The sequence below is a fragment of the Lotus japonicus genome, chromosome 1 (assembly GCF_012489685.1).
Source record: "Lotus japonicus ecotype B-129 chromosome 1, LjGifu_v1.2".
In the NCBI taxonomy this organism is placed as follows: domain Eukaryota; kingdom Viridiplantae; phylum Streptophyta; class Magnoliopsida; order Fabales; family Fabaceae; genus Lotus; species Lotus japonicus.
Genome location: NC_080041.1, coordinates 107,039,119 through 107,058,904, shown reverse-complemented (window position 1 = coordinate 107,058,904; position 19,786 = coordinate 107,039,119). Strand labels below are relative to the sequence as shown.

The following is a 19,786-nucleotide window of genomic DNA, read 5'->3' as shown; positions in this document are numbered from 1 at the left end:
CTCAACCTGTTTTGGAACTGAGTATTATGACAGAAATGGAGGTCATATCAGAGATGTTCAAAGACGGTACTTATCCAAAAAGGCAGGCTATTAAAGATAAACTTTGAGAGATTTCCTACCCATATCAAACTGAGGACAAAGGTCCGGGCCAAAGAAGTTAAGGGTTCAACCAGACGTAATCCTTCAGGTTGGAGCATGTTGATGCACTAGTACTTGAGTCACTACAAGATAGCAACTCAACCCTTCCACCTGAGACTAACCCCCAAACAATCGGCAGCCAAGAAGAAAGGCAAGATGGCGGCCACCGAGCCACCTCAGCTCTCCCAACTGTCCCAATGACCTAACGTTTACTCAGCCCTACATTCATGAAGTGTCCAAATTACTCCATGATTATGTACTGAACATTGTGAATGTTGTTAATGATGAGAATTGTGGATATATGAGTGTTGCTTCCTTGTTGAGTATGGGAGGAAAAAAAGTGGTCAGACGCCCTAACGTATGGCAAGCCATGATAAATGAGCTTACATCATGTAATGCAACTTATCTTAAATTGTATGACATCAACAAACTGTACCAACAGGTACTACAAGCCCTGCATCTTGCTTCAAAGGAGATTGCAACAGAGGAGAAGTGGTTAACCATTCCGAATATGGGCCACATTGTTGCTATAGTGTATCGGGTTGTGTTGGTGACATTATCAATTAAGGGGTGCTCTACCTTCTTGCCTCTTACCGGTCTAGTGCCACATCAGTCGGACCACAAATTTTTATGTATACTACACGTCAACAACAACCACTGGGTGCAGGTACTTAACTTTTACTCACATTACAAGCCTTTTTTTTTAAGATAAAGATTATATATTGATATCTACAAAAAAAACCCTAAGGACAACATCCTTAGGGAGCGAGGATAGCCCCAATAATAACGAGGCACCTCTACAAACAAAAGAAAGCCCCTCTAAGCCGAAATACAAATCATCATCATGTAGGTGCACATGTCAAGTGGATTTCCTATGCCAAATTCAAATCCGCAATGGCGTCATCATTGTATTCATAACGCTCTTAGTTGGGAGCTACCATACTTGGACCGCATGTCTAGATTCCTGGAAATTCTTATGGAGCAAAACACACCAAGGAGCGAGGAATTCTAGATCTTACGGATAACTAGCTTGTTGATTATGCTAATGTTGTAATAATGTAATTTAACCTTGTAATACTATACTATTGTAATTATGTGATTGTGATTTTAAGCTATTTCTATCATATGTTGTATGATTGTCTATGATTTGTTGTGTGGTTATCATTTTGTAACGTTTTTGTTTTTTTGGTTGTGGTATGTTCTGCATCGGATAACACTTTGAAAGTGCGTTGGTCATGCAGCTTCAAAGTGCATGGCTATCGCAGTTTAAAATTGCGTTAGTCACGCAGTTTCAAAGTGCGAGCAAAACACGAACAAGAGTTTTTTTGGGATGTACGAGTTATCATTGATACGAATAGATGTGGGAGGTCTAAATAACAATTCCTTTGTGTAATAATACAATACAGATCATAATACAATTTGACGCATATGTTTCAATGGTTCTTTTTTTTCTTTTTCTTTGAGGGGATCAATTGTTCTTTTTTTTTTTTAAGGGAAATCTTTGTTCACAACATCAATTAGAAGAACATATATAATAGAAATATAATTAAACAATGATCAACAAGATATATAAAAATGTCTCTAATTAATTAACTACCAGTTGCATTAGTTGCAAACGCTAGATGTGAAAAATTCAAATGAATATTAATTTTGCATATCAAGGACACAAGCGTAGTTTGATAATCCCAACCAATTCATAAGCAGAATGAACCAGTCAAAAAACTCTTACAAATATACCGAATATAACTGGACCATTTGGAAAAATAACTCCTCACATTCTGCAAATCATACACTCCAAGATAAGAATGACACGAACGAATAACAATAGCTAGAATGAAAGGGTTGCTGCACTGCCTCTGCAGGAATTATAACAGTGGTCTTCCCCTTCAAATAGCCCTGTTTCCCAAACAGCTTAGAAGCACTTTCTATGCACGATTGACGGGCCAGACTCATCGTATTCCGCCTTTGCAATCCACATCTGAACTCACAAGAACAATTTGTTTTATTAGCAATCATATATGTAAAAAACAACTAACAATAGCATGCCAAGAAGTATAGGAACAAAACAAACCTGCTGGAAGGTGCTGAGTGATGCCAAGATGGAACCACCGATCCAGACACTGTACTTCCTCTCAGGTGGAGCTACGACCTTGATCTTCATGCTGCTGGGAGCTAATGCAGAAATTTCCTTGCTCATTCTATCAGCAATGCCGGGGAACATGGTTGTTCCTCCAGAAAGGACAATGTTACCGTACAAATCTTTCCTGATATCAACATCGCATTTCATTATGGAATTGTATGTTGTCTCGTGAATGCCTGCTGCTTCCATTCCTACCAGGGATGGTTGGAACAAGACCTCTGGACATCTGAAACGCTCGTCGCCAATTGTGATTACCTGCCCATCAGGCAACTCGTAACTCTTCTCCACTGATGAGCTGGTCCTGGCTGTCTCGATCTCTTGTTCATAGTCGAGGGCAATGTAAGCCAGCTTCTCTTTCACATCCCTCACGATTTCTCGCTCTGCTGAGGTGGTAAAAGAATAACCACGTTCAGTCAAAATTTTCATCAAGAAATCAGTGAGGTCACGACCTGCAAGATCAAGACGAAGGATGGCATGCGGAAGGGCATAACCCTCATAAATGGGGACAGTGTGGCTGACACCATCACCAGAATCCAATACAATACCTGCATATAGAAAGTAAATTAAAAGTCGATTATATGACATAAGACAGTTTGACAATGCAAGTTTAAATGTATTCACAAAAGGTCCTTCTTCCCCATTTAATGGCATGTTAAATGAAACCATAAACAATCAAAAGAATAATTTCAATATTGCTTACCAGTTGTACGCCCACTTGCATAAAGTGAAAGAACAGCCTGAATGGCTACATACATAGCGGGGGTATTAAAAGTCTCGAACATGATTTGGGTCATCTTCTCACGGTTAGCCTTAGGGTTAAGAGGAGCCTCAGTTAGCAGAACTGGATGCTCTTCTGGGGCAACACGAAGCTCATTATAGAAGGTATGATGCCAAATCTTTTCCATATCATCCCAATTGCTCACAATTCCATGTTCAATTGGGTACTTGAGGGTCAAAATACCACGCTTAGACTGTGCCTCATCACCAACATATGCATCTTTCTGGCCCATGCCAACCATCACACCAGTGTGACGAGGACGACCTACAATGCTGGGAAACACAGCACGTGGGGCATCATCTCCAGCAAATCCAGCCTAAAATAATACATTGCAATTAAATACCCCATATTCACAGAAGACTAAAGTAAGAAATTCAAATAAAACCAACAAATGTATCTCATCTATAATGCCATATTTTGAAGTAAACTTAATACAAAAAAGGATCCATTTTGTACCTTAACCATTCCTGTTCCATTGTCACACACAAGGGGTTGAATATCCTCAGCGTCTGCCATCTTCTACTATCTGCAGGATAAATGACAAATACTTGGTAGAAGACTAAAGCACTGTTTCCATAAACACAGCCAATAATAGGTTGGAAGGAGAATTTTGAATTAGAATAAAAGCCCTACACCAATTTTTTTTCTCAACTTCCTTTACATACAATACCGAACTAATAAAACTATATCCTAAACCAAGAATTCATTGATAGCATATCATAACTTGATCATAAATTTAGCCAAATCAATTTCAATTATCCTTATCGTTTACAAACAGGGATCAAACAAATAGTCAGCTACCCAGTTACAATACAGACAACACCAATGACAATATAGATTACACCCACTTAAATCTTAATATCTTATACATTCCATTTCTTTTTCTTCTAGAATTGTTTCCATCTCTTTAACCATGAGTCCCACGCCAAGTTATTTCAAAATTACATTCAACAAGTTTACCTAAAAACTATTGTATTGGCATATCATGCACATCACAGCACGTAATAAAAGGATCATGGTGTCCTCCTAATATGATTTAACACAGCTAAACGTAACAAACAACTTGGACAAATGAACATCAGATAGATATTAAATTTAGAAAAGAAATAAGTATATCCAATTGCATGATAAAGTTAATGTGTTCCACCATAGTAATACCTAAATAGAAGTATATACATCCTACATTTCTCAGAAAAGAGCAAAGAGGTTGACAAAATAATAAGATGATTAAACATATATCATGGTTCCATGAACCATAATAGATGATACATTGAAAATATTCAAAGAAAAGGTCCACAAGCAAAGCATTATACATTTCCTTTTCACTATCTCCTGTCTCTTTTGAGAGAAAGATTCACCACATCACACCTTCATCTATAAACAATTGCAAATCATTGTAATCTATTAACCTCAAACAACATTTCAGATTCTTTCCCCATTCATCAGAAAACAACTTCTGATAGAACCATGCTTAACAAACAATGATAGATCAATCCTCATTGACTATAAATCTCAAAATTAACACAATGTATGGATAGATAACGTAATTGAAATAATTTAAACCAATCAAAATTGTTCTTTTATTTCTTCAAATTATAACTAAAAATCACCAACTCCATAAACAACAACAACCAGATCGATCAATTAAAAACTACCCAGATAGAAAAATTGAATGAAACATCAAACAAACCAAAAATAAAACAAGAATCAATCCAAAAGGAATCACCCAACAACCAATAAAGCATGCTCCATTGGAATTGACAGCTGAAAATTCAAAATGGAAATCGGAGAAACAGATCCAAGCACGGCATAAACGGATCGGAGAAGAGAAAACCAACCTTGGGAAGGGAAATGCCGAGGGTGATGGAAGGCAGAGAGAGCGAGAGAGAATGCAGAGAAGGTGGTGAGAGAACGAGAAGAGTCAAGGGACCAAATGAGAATGGAAAATGGAACTCAATATAACAAGCACGAGATGCAATGTCAACCGTTGGATTCTCTGGTTTTCAATCAAAACGCTTTTCTATTATTGTTTTCCCTTTCCACACTTTTAGCCAAGTCTCATATGAGTTTTATCTATTTTTCCTTAACTACTCATTCTAATTTTAGGTTAGTTTTCCTTGTAATATTTTTAAATTCTTTTTTTATTTTGTTTTATTGTAAGTATCCTCATATTTCAAAAAAAAAAAAATTGTAAGTATCCTCAAGATAAAGTTTATATTTTGTTAAAAGTCTAACTTGTTATTTAATTTACTTACACTATTGAGATTCGAAAATGTCTTACAATAATAATTTGAGTTTAATGGGAATGCACTGACAGTGTAAACCCACTTTACACAGACATCCAATAGTATTCTTGCTTTTTGCCACGTCAAATTAATATTTTTAAGTAATTTTATTTAATTTAATTAAAAACTAAAAAACTCCCCTCAACCATTGCGTTGTGCAGCACTGCAATGTTTCACTTCTGCGTGAAACCTCCACCCCTCCACCCCATGGTTTCCCATTGTGCAGAGGCTGCTACACATCCAATGATGTTCCTTTTTCAATTCACCTTTGTGAACCTATGGAGTGTGGAGTCTCTAAATTTCATTTTCCACTCTCTGCCTTCTCTTGTCTCCTCCAATTTGCCCTTTTCCATGAGATCTGCTCTCCTCACATCCATTCCATGTTGGGGGTGGTGGCACAACGACGCTGGCGGTGGTGCGGTGCACTCGTTGGTTTCACTACGGTCTGATCGAGAGGCCCAGTGGCGGTGCGCGATGGCTCTAGTTGCGGTTTGAGCGGCGGTGACTCAAGCTTGGGGGCTGGAACAACAATGATGATTGTGATCCTGCAATGGTGAGGGTTGAGTAATCATAAGATCTGGGTCAGCGAAGCATAGATTAATAGATTTAAAGGCATCACAGTGATGATATTTGATGGGGTTTCTATGTTTCATCCAGTGAATTTCACAGCGATTCAAGGAACAGGGTGAATGGGTTCTGTTTTCCCCTATTTTTAATTAAAAGAAATTATTTAAAAATATTATACTGACGTGGCAAAAAGCAGAAATGCTATTGGATGTCTGTGTAAAGTGGGTTTACACTGTCAGTGCACCTCCATTAAACTCTAATAATTTACAATTAAATGTTTTAGAGTTTGATTAGATAACTATATAACTATATCACATCAATAAAGCAAAAAATATTGAATATTTAAAATGATTTAAAATTAAAATTAATACAAAAACGAAGATTGCAATGAATCTACCATTCCTCTAGCTCAAAACAAATTTTTTTGCAGCTTTTTTTAGCTTAAAAGTTACTTAAAAGTAAAAGTTGGGCCAAACAGTTTTTTAAAAAATTCCTAAAATTATAAGTTACTAATAAGTTACTTATTTTTTATGAATGAAAACATAAAAATAAAAGTTAATCTGAGTAACTTTTTTCTAAAAAGCAACTTATTTTATTGTGTTTTATGTCTTCCTTAATGATAATATCTTCACTTAAGCAACCAGTTCTCGAGCCTGCTCTCCCCCCTCCGGCAACTTCTTCTTCTCTGTCGCGTCCCTCCGGCGACTTGTTCTCTGTCGCGTCACTCCCCTATGGCGACTTCTTCTTCTCTGTCGCGTCCTTATCCTCCGGCGGCGACCTCTTCTCGCTGGCGAAGTCCATCAGCTCTTACGAGTATCACACATTCTCCCAGATCTTCACCCCACAAGCAAAGAGGCTGAGAAGTCAGAACAAAGCCCCAAACCGAAACTGCTAGGCTCCTTATATGTCATCTCCTATATCTGCCATCTCCCCCCTCTCCTTCACACTTCGATTCTGGTACTGCAACGTCTAAGGGAGGGGACTCGTGAGAAGATTTGGGGTGAACAAAGTTGTTACAGATGGTGTTTTGGTGGGGAGGGAAATAGGGTTTGGCTGATAGATTTGTTGGCCTTCTTAGCAAGATTGTTTGAGAAGAAAGAGAGAGAATGGAAGTGACGCCGGTGACTGCTGCTGAGACCAGAATCGCCAAGATCAATGGCGGCGACGAGAACGCGAAGAAGAAGATCGCTCGCACATTCAGGTTTCCAAGAACAAGAAGCCCTTGTTCGTCTACCTCACCCTCGCGAAGAAGTACATCAAGAAGGACATTGATGTTGAGCTCTGCGCATTGGGCCAGGCTATTCCAACTGTGATAATCATCTCTGAGATGTTGAAAAGCAATGGGCGAGCAATTGAGAAAATATTATGATATCCATTGTTGGAGTTGATGATAACAAAGAGAGGGAAGGTCGTGTGTTTACAAAGCCTAAGCTTGCTATTATGATGGGAAAGGCTAGGGATGTGGACCTGAGTGCTACTGTTGCTGCAGCTGCAGCATGTGAGGAAGGTGCTGTCAGTAAGGCAAGAAGTAACAGAGTGGTGCAAATAACTGGAGATAATGAAATTCTTCTGCTTGTAGTATGTGTAACTGGATTTACAGTCTCTGTAAATGTTCTTTCATTCTTGTAGCTTCTGTTGTGTCTCAGGAGACAGGCAATGTACATTGTGCAGTGTGGATAGTACTTGTAAATGCAGTTTTGGTACAAGACTATTGTCATTTACTCCTGTAATAAGTGTTCTTTGTATAGATGTAATTTCTCATATAGTTCATGTCACTGGAGCATAATGAAATGTGTTAGATGGTTTTTCAAAAAAAAATATTGTTTGAGAAAAAAAATCACAGTGGAGATTTCATGAGAGGGTGGAAATTGTGATTTTTCTATTTTTCTTTTGAAAGATTGTTTGAAAAAAAATTTGATGATGAAGATGTTAAGAAAGTGTGGAAATGGAAATGTGATTTTTCTGTCAAAGAAAAAATGATGGAGGAGAAGACATAAATCTCATCTTTGCTAATGTTTTTTAGACAAACAGCTTTTAACTTTTATTTTAAGCTCTTGTTTTTAATTTTTACTTTTAAGAAACTTTTAAGCTGTAAAAAAGTTGGGTCAAACACTACCTTATTATGGGGTTTAAATAAGGCGGGTTCTAGCATAGACCTATAAAATAGTAGTGCACTATGCACCACTAAATCAAAAGTTCCCAAAACAAAGCACCACCCTCAATACTATTTCATATTTCTTTTCTAAATACAGGTAAAGTGGGGTGGGTGGTAGCTCACATAGTTGAGCTAAGGGTAATTAGGCGAAGGTTAGGGTTCGAACCCCGAGGAAGGAGAATTTGTACTAATTTACTAACAATTAACATTTGCCTATAAAAACAGGTAAAGTGAAAACGACAGAGCCCATGTGGCACGACGATGATATTTTATTATTGGTGCTTTGATATAGTACCTTAAAGGCAGATTAAGGTGTGGTACCTAAAATGATATAAATTAATAGAAAAAATAAAAATTTAAACTTAGAAGAAGAGGATGGATGAAGATATGTAAGGTTCAATATGAGTGGGGCATGAAGGAAAATGATCATGACAAGAAAGGAACTTAGATGATCTCAAGTTAAACTTAAAATCCTAGTTTTTAAATTGTGAGTTGAATAGCATAAACAAACTTCAGAACAATATGTTATCAGTTCATTGAGTCATAGAACCTAAATTCCTAAAAATTAAAACAATAAATCATCTATCTTTTTCAAGAAAATAACAAAATTATAACTTAAAATACTACATGAGATACCAAACTTAAAATAAATTCTAAGTACCACAAAATTCACCTTGATTATTTATAGATAAGTTTGTGCCGTGAAAGGAAAAATGGGTTAGTTGGTTTGTGTCGGGTCTTGAAACAGATGAGCCATATGTCATCATGGGTTTTATGCTCTAAATTGTGTCATGTTCTGGCCAATAAAAGTTGGGCGGTTTGCTCTGTAAAGAAAGTCCATATGTAGATTATTCAGTTTCCTAAATACGTTTTTATGCATCGGTAAATTTTGGTGCATAATTTATTGATGTATAATGTAAATGTGAATAAAATTGATTTTTAATTATCTGTTTCAATGATACAGTGTTTTTTTTTTTATAAGCAAAATTGAATAAAAGCGGGTACTAGGTGTACCCAAAACCAAATACAAAGAAAAAAACTTAAAAATAGGGTCAACAAAGACACACAAGAGGTTCCTAAGTCTGCAGCAAAAAGAAAAGCCTACCCCTCTAAGACTACAAGATAATAAACGCCAATAAAAGAGTGTAGGGGAAAAACATGACAAATTCTCAAAACAACAGCTACAGGCAAAGAATGCAGGGGATAAAGCACATGGAACCAGTCCTCAGAAGCTGTTTCCAGACTCCAATCTGAGGCAGTGAAACACAACAGCACGATGCTAGGCCAAGCTAACCAGTTCGATCTGAACACATGCAGATTACACAGCAATAAACAACTCCAATAAACAGCTACAGGATTTGAAGGCAATAAACTGGATTTGTCACCCACTCGTAGAGGGAGTATCGGAAGCGCTTATAGCGTGCTTTTAGCCAGTTCCAAGCACGCATTTGGGCTAAGTCAAAGACTCTTTCCGCATCCTTCACACCTTCTTTAAAAATTACCCGGTTTCGGTGTAGCCACAACGTCCAGATTATTGCTAGCCAAATTGTTTGCGAGCCCACCCTCTGCTTATTATTCCAGAGCTGCTGTCCATGCTGTAAGAGGTGCATCCTGCAATTTTCTGGAAGTGCTGTACTAACTCCAAACCAACTATTGTAAGCATTCCACACCTTCATTGCAAAGGGACAAGAAAACAGCACATGTTCCATAGTTTCTTCCGCGTTAATGCAGAACGGACAAGCCATCGCTTCTTCCGTTTGAATGATTCCTCTTCTCTTCAAATTCTCTTTTGTTTGTATCCTTCCCCAAAGCGCTCTCCATCCAAAAGCTTTTACATTTGAGGGTGTTATATTTTGCCACAGTAGTTTGAAGACCGGAATTGATTCCTCTTCCTCAGGCCCCTGAATAAGCTTATAGGCTGACTTCACTAAATATAAACCATCAATTTCAGGTTCCCAAAACCATTTGTCAGGTCTGTCTCTTGTGAGAGTTACCAAGTCCAAGAGGGCGAGAAGAGAATCAAGCACCTGTATTTCTCTATCCAGCAACAGTCTCCGCCATTGTAATCTCCAATGCCACATGCCATTTGTCCACAGTCCCATGTCTCGGATCGAAGCATCTTGCTGTGAAGAAAGCAAGAATAGCCTAGGAAATTTGTCCTTCATCTTTGTCTGATCCAACCAAGGCTCATGCCAAAACTAAACCTCATTCCCTTCACCTATTCTCCTTTTAATTCCTTGATCAAACCAGCAAATGTTTGGATTGTCAAAACACGTTTAGAGGATGTCTTTCCACCATTCGGACGCTTTTCCCCTCCTTTCCACTGTGTCACCAAGATTTGGGATTGTATATTTTGCTCTCAAAACATTCCCCCATAGGCTATTTTGTTCATGCATTAGCCTCCATCTCCATTTCCCGAGAAGAGCTTTGTTAAAGACATTCCAATTCTTTATGCCTAGGCCACCCATCTCCTTCGGTTTACACACTACATCCCATTTTATCCAAGCAAGTTTTTTGTGCCCCTCCGCGCCACCCCAAAGAAAGGTTCTCATGATCCTCTTGCAAGTTTGGATCACACCTTTTGGCATCAGGTAGAATGAGAGGTAGAACAATGGGATCGAGGATAAGACACTGGAGATCAATGTAAGTCGGCCACCAAAAGAAACTGATTTTTGTCGCCATCGAGATAAGCGGCTTCGAAGTCTAGAGATCACTGGATCCCAAAAAGACAACTTTCTAGGATTTGCTCCCACTGATAAGCCCAGGTAGGTGAAAGGTATCTCCATCCTCCTACAATTCAGAACCCAAGCTAGTCTTTGTGCAAGTGCTCCCTCTAATGCAATTCCTCCTAGCTTGCTCTTGTGAAAATTCATCTTTAAGCCCGACACGAGCTCAAAGCATCTGAGAATGCATTCAATTGTTTGAGCATTTTGCAAAGAAGCGACCCCAAAGAACAAGGTGTCATCTGCAAATTGTAACATTGACACTGTTACCTCCTCGGAGTTCCCTAAATTATACCCCGAATACTTCCTTAGTTGCACCGCTTGTTTAAGCAAACCATTTAAACCCTCCACAACAACAAGGAAAAGCAAGGGGGCAATTGGATCGCCTTGTCTTAGACCTTTTTCCATTCCGAATTCATCCGTGGGGAATGATACAGTGTTTAAGTCAAGGAAAAGAATAGTGGACATGGTCAAGAATATTTGTGTTGTTCATCAATCTGCGAATTTCTTCCTTCTCACCACCACCCTCTCACCACTTAAGAAATCGCCATTTTCACACTAAGGCCAAACCAGTCATCATTATATATAGTAATAACCTCTTCTTCGACTTTCCAATGAAGATCCACACCGACGATGGCGGTTCACAAGGAACAGATTGGCGGTGCAAAGGATGAAGAGACGCCATAATTCCCCAACCACTAGACCTTGTTGTCTTGGATCACGTCACCTTCACCTCCGTCGCGAGGTTCGCCTCGTCACCTCTGTACCCTGCCACACGCAGCACCTTCCTGTCGACGGGCAAGTCACAGTCGAGGTCTCTGAGAGCCACCATTCCAGTCGTCATCGTCTCTTTCTCATCCTCTTATAACTTTCCCTCCAAATCGCCAGTCACCAGAGCTCACAAGGTTCAACAAGAAAAGCTCTGAACAACAAGTGAATAACAGGTTTCAGATCTGTTGGTGGTGGTGACTGGTTTGGTGATAGAGGCCATGTTTACCATGATCTGAAGGGGGAGAAGGGGGAAGGTGCTTTTGTGGGGTTTCACGGGTGTTGACCTGATGGAGGGCGAATAGAGCAATATGGTCGAGCTACATGTGATAGCGTTTGTGGTAGTTGGACGATGGAGGTCATGATGCGGTGACATGTGAGGGTGTGCAATTACAAGTTCGACGTGAAGCATTTTGACCTCTTAATTTCTGGGTTTTTGTTGTTGGAGGATGAGATGCTGAAAGAATGTAAAAGATGATGATGAATGAATTTTCTTTCTTGGTTTTTTTGTTGTTAAAAGATGAAAGTGATGATGAATAAAAATTAAAGATTAAATAGGATGTGAGCTTTTTTTTACTATAATTAATTTCCTTTTTAATAAAAAATATTTAACTTGTTGTAACCTGACGTTGCATTCTTTCACTGACATAGTTTGTCAAGCGAAATTTGTGCACGGAATAATGTTTTGTTTCCGCTTCTTATCCACTTCCACATTTGATGAATATGAAGAGAAAAGAGAAAAATGAGTAATATGATATTTGCTGTGACATGCAGAGGCGTAGCTAGGATTTTCACAAGAGGGGGGCCGACGTCGCAAAGATTATGAGCATGTTTGGATACACAATAAAAAATTACGATATAAAATAAAAATTATAATGGGCGGAAGCAAAAATTAAGAAAATTTGATTTTATCCATTTCTACTGCATGCATTATGACTTATAACATGATACAATAATTTTTTCACAAACACTACATATGCAAATCAATCGATATATACCTAATAATTTTCATAAGTAGAAGAAATACATAATTTGTTTGAGTGCAAATATACAATAGACATTAAGAAACTTATAAACTTGTCGAAACTGTAAATCACAATGAATAGAAAAAATGAGCCTGTTTGATTTATCGTTGGATAAAATTACATTGAGAAACAATACAGTTTGATATAACTTTGTTTGGTATAATTAAATTTAAAAGAATGGATTTGTATTTGAGAATGATGTGTAAGAGTAAGTATTAAAAAAAGAATGTTATTTGAAGTAAAATCACTTTTTCTTAACACATTTTTTAAGCTTGGAAACACATTTAAATTTGAAAAAAAATACTCAAACGAGATGACATTAATATACAATACGATATATGTTAATTTCTCCTCCAATATATAGTAACTAAAATGTGCATTTGTTACAATACAAGCAACTAGCTAGTGGTATTTCAATTCTAAACCAGCTCCATTTGTTTTGTTTTTAAAAATTCACCGCGGTCATAAGACTTTATATATACTATTAGGAATTAAAACTTGGAAGGTGGTGGCCATGGTGACATGAAATGCAGAAAGAAATAAGAAGAAAAATATGTGTAAATGATATGAGTGAGAAAATGAAGTGTGAATGTATAATGTATTATTACTCTTGTTACCATACTTCAGGGGAAGAAGCATACTTCTCACGCTTTCCAACATCATTCATAACTGACGAGTGGTGAACTATATGAAGTTCCTTTAAGTCCTTTATACTCAATCCACCAACGCATGAAGCTACTTTTCTCCAAGAAAATCTCAGGGGATACTGCATAGTTTTCAAGCAACCCATTAACATACTCCTCAAATTCAAGCAATTTCTTCAATGCTTCTTCATTTTCTTTGGAAACCTTCAACTCTTTGCATGAAAGGAGAGCTTCTTCCACATATGCCCAAAAACATGAATCTATCGTTAAAATAGCTTTCACATTCTTCTTGCTTGTACTCTCCAAATCCTGTTTTCTTCTATCCCACGCTTCCTTCAACCACTCCTGCAACACTTCGAAATGTTTCGACCTTTGAATCGCATAGTCTGTACCCCCCTCTTTATAGTATTGGGCAATAACTAAGGGTTCAACAATTCTCCTGTAAGTAGTCCCACCATAGAGATAGCGGTTACGAAAAGCCGAAACTTCTCTTCGAGGCTTCAATTTTGCTTCTTCAACCACTTTTTCCCAATAAACTGTTAGGTTTTTGTGGATCAGAATAACATCAAAGTTTGTTTCATGGTACATGTTCTTGTAGCAGTCATAGTACCCTATCCCTTGATCCTTAGTTACCTTCTTGTACCATTCAAGTTGGGCCAAGTATCCTTTCATTTCACTCAGTTTCTTCGGTGGATCAAAACTTATCCTCCTCTGCATAATAAGTTTTTCTTCTAGTATTTGCATCTTTGTTTCCAGAATCTTTACATCAATGCTCTGTTTTTGCTGCTGCCAAATCATATTTAGAAGAAATGAGGTGAAAATTTTATTTATGGTTACAAAAATAATAGTCACATTGCACAAAACTGAAAAACAAACTATAGAGGACTAAAACTAAACACCAACAGAAATGTAGTTATCTGTTAAGTTTCTAAAAACAGAATTTAAAGCTAGTGTAACAACCTCCTAACTCTCCCCGTGCTTGAACCTCCTTTTACTTGAACATGTATTCAATTTACAATATTCACGTACCTGCACATGTGGTGTCAGTCCTAGTGCCCGCAACTGCAAACTGATACAAATAGCAAATAATGAATCTTGATGCACTATATCTTCATCCCGAGTAGTAAAATCATTACAAATTGGTTTAAATTTGAGATTTTCAACTATACTTCCATAATCTGAAGATTGAAATCCTTGATTTTGTGCATGGATTGATCCAAATTCCAGGAGAATTTCCAAAATAGAGTCAGAGCTCTCATAACAAGTAGAACCTGCATCAGAACAAAAGAGAAATGTTCCAAAAGGCATATAGGCATTATTGGTTGAATTTTTACTAACAAAGAGCCTTGGAAGAGGGTCTTTGTGTGACACTACGTGTAGAAAGCAAGAACTCCAAATAGAACTACGTGATATGGCTTGCTTCAACTTTTTGTCACCAACAAGCGGTGAACCAAAGGTGATGCAGAGTGGGTGCTTCTTTCCTGAACCAATGTTGTCCAATAGTGATATAGTGAATAGAGAAGCAATTGATCCTCCTAGACCATGTCCAGTAACAATTAACTTGGTTGTGGATGAATTAGAAATATTAAGCTGCATTAAGATTGTAAATTATATAAGGCAATGCATGGGAAAGAACAAGATATGCCTAGAGAGATTCAGAAGATGTACAATATCTTTAAGATGAAATTCACCCCCCCCCCCCCCGATTTTACAAGGTTAACTATGATAAAAATGTTTAAAACATATTCACTGCAAGATGACCCAGCCGAGCCGCATTTTAGAGGGGCTTGGAGTTCACGACTCCGATGACGACGACCACCGTCATATACCAACGAAGGAATAGGGTTGCCGACGCATTAATTTCACCTCCTCGACTACTTCATACACATTATTATGATGATGATGATGTATTATTGGATATTTGGATATTTATATGTAAGTATGATTATGTTGATGTTCTGATTATTAGGTTGATGTCCATTGATTCCTCCATCCAGGATTGTAAATTTTTTAAACATATTGAGTTTTAGAATTTGAAATGCTAACGAAATAAGTTATGTTAGGGGTTTTATGTCTCGTAACCTTAAGTTACCCCAACTTTTAGATTTTCAAAATCTGATAGTGAAATAAATGAGAACATTTTAGTATTTTTAGTAGTGGGAAATAATGTGTTTGAAGTTGTTAAATTTTTTTTACTACATCGAAAGATAAACTACTATTTTTCAGGATTGATCCTTAGACATTCTTCTCCACAAACCATATGTACACGAGCTCTTACCACATGAATAGGAACTACTGAAGTTGTTAAATTGAAATCTGAATAATGTTGTGTTAACAATCATTTTTCACATTCACCTTTGATTAATATGAAAAGAAAAGAGAGAATATGAGTGATATAATCAATGTTATCAGACTCGGACCGAACCGGTCGGTTCTACCGGTTGAATTGGGAATTGGCCCCTAGACCGGTTCGGTCCGAAGTTCGGATCGGCCATACAATTGGCCCGTGGTGAACCGGTTCGGCTCATCCGATTCATCGTTGAAACCAGTGACTCGGCCGATTTTTGGTTGAACCGGCGAGTCACCAGATTTTTTTTCCAACATCTTTTTTTTTGTCAAACAACATCCATTAATTCCATAAAAAAGGAAAAAAAAGTGCCTAGGAAGGATGTGTAATAATTAGTAATAATAAAACAGAATGTGTAATAATTAGTAATAATAAAATTATGAAATCTTTTGGCGTAAGAATTAAAAAACTAGCTTTGAATATGTGGTGAGTTTGCTTGAAACATCATCACATAAAATAACTAAAACAACAGTTTCAAAAGTGACAATATTTACTTGTGGCATTTATTTTAATGTATATCAAATTTTGTGACATTTTGTTATGGTATTATGAATTTTTTAATTTTTTTAATATCAACCGAGTCAAACGGTTCAACCAGTGACCTAGTGGTCAGACCAATGACCCATTGCCCTGACCGAGTCGATCTCTGAGTCGAGTCTGATAACACTTGATATAATGTGTGATGTGACAAGAAACGCAAAGAAAAATATGAAAAAAAAAATTGTGGAAATATCATGACTCCATATAATCATTGAATTCCCTAACTTGTTGAGCTTTTCTTCCTGTTTTTCTTTTAATGAAAGAGTGTAGTTTTACAATTTGATATTTTAGTAGTGATCGATCAAGACATCCTTATATGGAAAAGTCAACCAGCTCTCAACTCAAGATCGCAATTCGATATTTCATTCAAAGGTGAAGTGTTTGATCGGATTACACATCAATATCTAGATTACTTCAACCAAAAATACATAGAAAGTAAGTTATTGATGCACTTCAAAATTCAATTAAAACCCAACTTAAGTTGATGACAATTGACAAATATCCATAAAAAGATTATTGGAACAATGAAAAGGAAAAGGATGATTAATATGTACCTCAGATTTCAACTCTTCAAGCTTGTGATGATTTCCATAAAAGAGGGAAAATGCAGTTTTGTTAACAGAGAAAAGTGGATTGCTTTCTGTGAAGAGAAGCAAATCAGAAGATGAAACCAGATCAGGTTGAAGAAGATCGGAAGAATCTGAGGTTACTGCCTCAAACGCTATAATTACCACATCCGTATTATCCGGCTCTTTGTAAACTTTCCAGGACAGTCCAAATATTCCCAAGTTGGAAACGACGCCGTCATGACGAGATGAGATAACATCCCAACACAAGTTATAAGAGTGATAAGGGAAATACTGATAATTAACGAGTTATATATGTTTCATTGGTTACATACTGTATAGAGTTTGTCATGGTACTAGGAAGAATGGAAGGACTTCGCGCGTGAGTTCTTGGTATATACTAGATGAGATGATTTACTAATAATAAATTGCTTTAATGTGTCTTCTTTTTTTAATCATACATTATTGGAGAGAAGACTCGATTTTTTTTGCAAGTGGTGGTTAGGTGAATTTTTTTTGGTAAGACCAAAGAAGGTTGTGTATCGATCCATTAATCAATACATATATTAAAAAAAGAGAGTGCTTATTAGGGTGCACTAGGTTTAAACGCTGTTAAATTGAAAATTCTTTAATTAAATAGTTATGATTGTTGATAATTGTTGAATTTACGTGATTTTCTATATTAGAATTGTCACTTATTTGTTCTTGATTTATTTCTCAAACTATCCCTCATTTTTGTATGTTGTAAATATTTTTTTTTTGAAAGGAAGTTGTAAATATTTAGATATTAGTAATATTTGGTCTTAGATACAATTTTAATCATCGTTAAACTTGCTTTTTGATTGCAGGAGAAAGGTTGATGAATATCCAAACAATTAAGTATGAATTGAAGCATTGATCTAACGGCTAGCCCCATTTGGACAGGAAGAAAACTCATCTATGAACGAAGCCGGGAGCTTCAGGCATTTTAAAGTAGCACTTAGCACTAGAAGTGGCGCTTAGCGCAAAATGCTCGATATGCTTCATTTAAAAGCTCAAATTGAACAGAGAAAAGAGATCTTTTGCAACTTCTTCAGATTTTAAGAGAGAGAACTCGACCAGAACACAGTGGATACTTGGGTGCACGAATTCTTTATCATCCGACGAGCTGGGGACGGTTCTAGGACGTCACGGGTCGCCAATTTCACCTTAGTTTTCTCTTTTAAGCTTGTTAGTAATCCATGGATATGGGTTGCTAAGTTTCTTTTGTTGGACTTGGATGTAGCCCCTTTAACTATGATGTATTCTTCTTGATTTCTATATAAAATATCGTTTCCATCACATGATTCAATGGTTTTCTCTTGTTATTTAAGCTATGTTTTAGTTTGCGCACCTAGAACATATCGCTTGATTCGGCGTAAGAGCGGAAGCTACGACGTCTAGAGTCCGACATATAGTTGATCATCTAATAAATCTAATTACTAGGAATAAAGTTAGGTTTGTTAGTCCGTTAAACATCTGAGCTTAAGTATAACTTAGTTTTTCTATGCATGTGAGGAATCAATGTTTAGGAAAGTGAGTTATAGATATCCGCTCATGTGAGGAATTAATGAAGTATGGTAGAAATGGTGTAGATGAATCATAGATAGGAATGAATTTGCATATAGAATCATAAGACACTAATAGTTAAACGGTGAACTCCAATTCCAGCAGTTTTCTCTCTTGATATCCACCATCTTTTATATTGCTTAATTAGTTTAACTTACACGTGCTTTTTATTACCGAAACAATCATCAATCTATTGGAAATTCATTGCTTGAGTAGTCTAACTAGAGAACGACATTTATGCTTAAGTTAAAATATGCTGGAGAATTGATATGAAAGATTGATGTTGATTTGTAACATTAACGAGACTTTTTCTCACGAAAACCATATATAATGGAGCTGGGCGTTGGGTAGAGGAGCTTAGCTAGCTAGTTGCCTATTTTTTTTCCTACCTCTTTTGTCAACATACTAGCTAGTTGTTATCTAATAATAATGGGTTTTGTTAAAAAATATGGTTAGCAAGCGTTGTCTAAATGATTCATGATAAAGTTAGTTTGGGTTAAATAATCCATCATCCAATCACATTGGAGATAAGTGAGTTGGAAATAAATTAATAAATAAAATATAAAAATTTCAACTCACTTATCTCCAATATGATTGGATGATGGATTATTTAACTCAAACTTTATCATGAGTCATTTAAACAACCTCATGATTAGCATATAAAAAACTAGAATAATTAAGGTGTTATTATTTCATTGGAAGCATCGTTTTTCCTTCAATAATAATATACTCACAAAACATTTTTTATAAGTGTGAACAAACAATTATTATTTTCCTTCAATTATTGAGAGGCCAGCTAAGTTGATAATATGGTTTGCATTTGTATATGATAAATTTAGAAGACTAATTCAAGAACCCAAGGGCGTTTCTTAAATCCAAAGTCCATATAACTCGCTAAAATTAATCTAAGAAAGGTAAGCCGATTAAAAGATTGACCCGATTAAAATTAATCTAATAAGTTTTTCTTCTAGTTTTTGCATCTTTGTTTCCAGAATCTTTACATCAATGCTCTGTTTTTGCTGCTGCCAAATCAAACTTAGAAGAAATGAGGTGAAAATTTTGATTTATGGTTACAAAAATAATAGTCACACTGCACAAAATTGAAAAAGAAACTATAGAGGACTAAAACTAAACACCAACAGAAAAGTAGTTATTTGTTAAGTTTCAAAAAACAGAATTTAAAGCTAGTGTAACAACCTCCTAACTCTCCCCATGCTTTTAACCTCCTTTTACTTGTTGAAGATGTATTCAATTACAATATTCACGTACCTGCACATGTGGTGTCAGTCCTAATGCCCGCAATTGCAAACTGATACAACTAGCAAATAATGAATCTTGATGCATTATATCTTCATCCCTAGTAGTAAAATCATTACAAATTGGTGTAAATTTGAGATTTTCAACTATATTTCCATAATCTGCAGATTGAAATCCTTGATTTTGTTGATGGATTGATCCAAATGCCAGAAGAATTTCCAAAATAGAGTTAGTGCTCTCCAAACAAGTAGAACCTGCATCATAAC

General features: G+C 36.6%; 4 protein-coding genes across 4 annotated transcripts; 1 reads left to right on the top strand and 3 right to left on the bottom strand.

The window, feature by feature from the left end:
• Nucleotides 1-263: 263 nt before the first annotated feature.
• LOC130728884 (uncharacterized) lies at nucleotides 264-1,637 on the top strand. Its single transcript, XM_057580470.1, has 2 exons — nucleotides 264-805; nucleotides 989-1,637. The coding sequence occupies exons 1-2, from the start codon at nucleotides 440-442 to the stop codon at nucleotides 1,148-1,150; spliced, it is 528 nt and encodes a 175-aa protein (XP_057436453.1). The 5' UTR covers nucleotides 264-439; the 3' UTR covers nucleotides 1,151-1,637.
• Nucleotides 1,638-1,763: 126 nt separating this feature from the next.
• On the bottom strand, nucleotides 1,764-5,051 carry LOC130728857 (actin-11). Its single transcript, XM_057580443.1, has 5 exons — nucleotides 4,895-5,051; nucleotides 3,513-3,582; nucleotides 2,979-3,372; nucleotides 2,210-2,823; nucleotides 1,764-2,116 (listed from the first exon to the last, which is right to left on the bottom strand). Exons 2-5 carry the CDS (start codon nucleotides 3,570-3,572, stop codon nucleotides 2,051-2,053), a joined length of 1,134 nt encoding a protein of 377 aa, XP_057436426.1. The 5' UTR covers nucleotides 3,573-3,582; nucleotides 4,895-5,051; the 3' UTR covers nucleotides 1,764-2,050.
• A 5,288-nt stretch (nucleotides 5,052-10,339) lies between these two features.
• LOC130717711 (uncharacterized) lies at nucleotides 10,340-11,254 on the bottom strand. The gene has a single exon (XM_057568054.1). It carries the CDS (start codon nucleotides 11,252-11,254, stop codon nucleotides 10,340-10,342), a length of 915 nt encoding a protein of 304 aa, XP_057424037.1.
• Nucleotides 11,255-13,119: 1,865 nt separating this feature from the next.
• Nucleotides 13,120-16,985, bottom strand: LOC130728863 (senescence-associated carboxylesterase 101-like; the record flags this gene model as incomplete). Its single annotated transcript, XM_057580450.1, has 4 exons — nucleotides 13,120-14,009; nucleotides 14,253-14,494; nucleotides 14,630-14,813; nucleotides 16,665-16,985. Coding segments are annotated over 4 exons (1,518 nt in total), but the record flags the coding sequence as incomplete, so codon positions are not given.
• Between the last annotated feature and the right edge of the window lie 2,801 nt (nucleotides 16,986-19,786).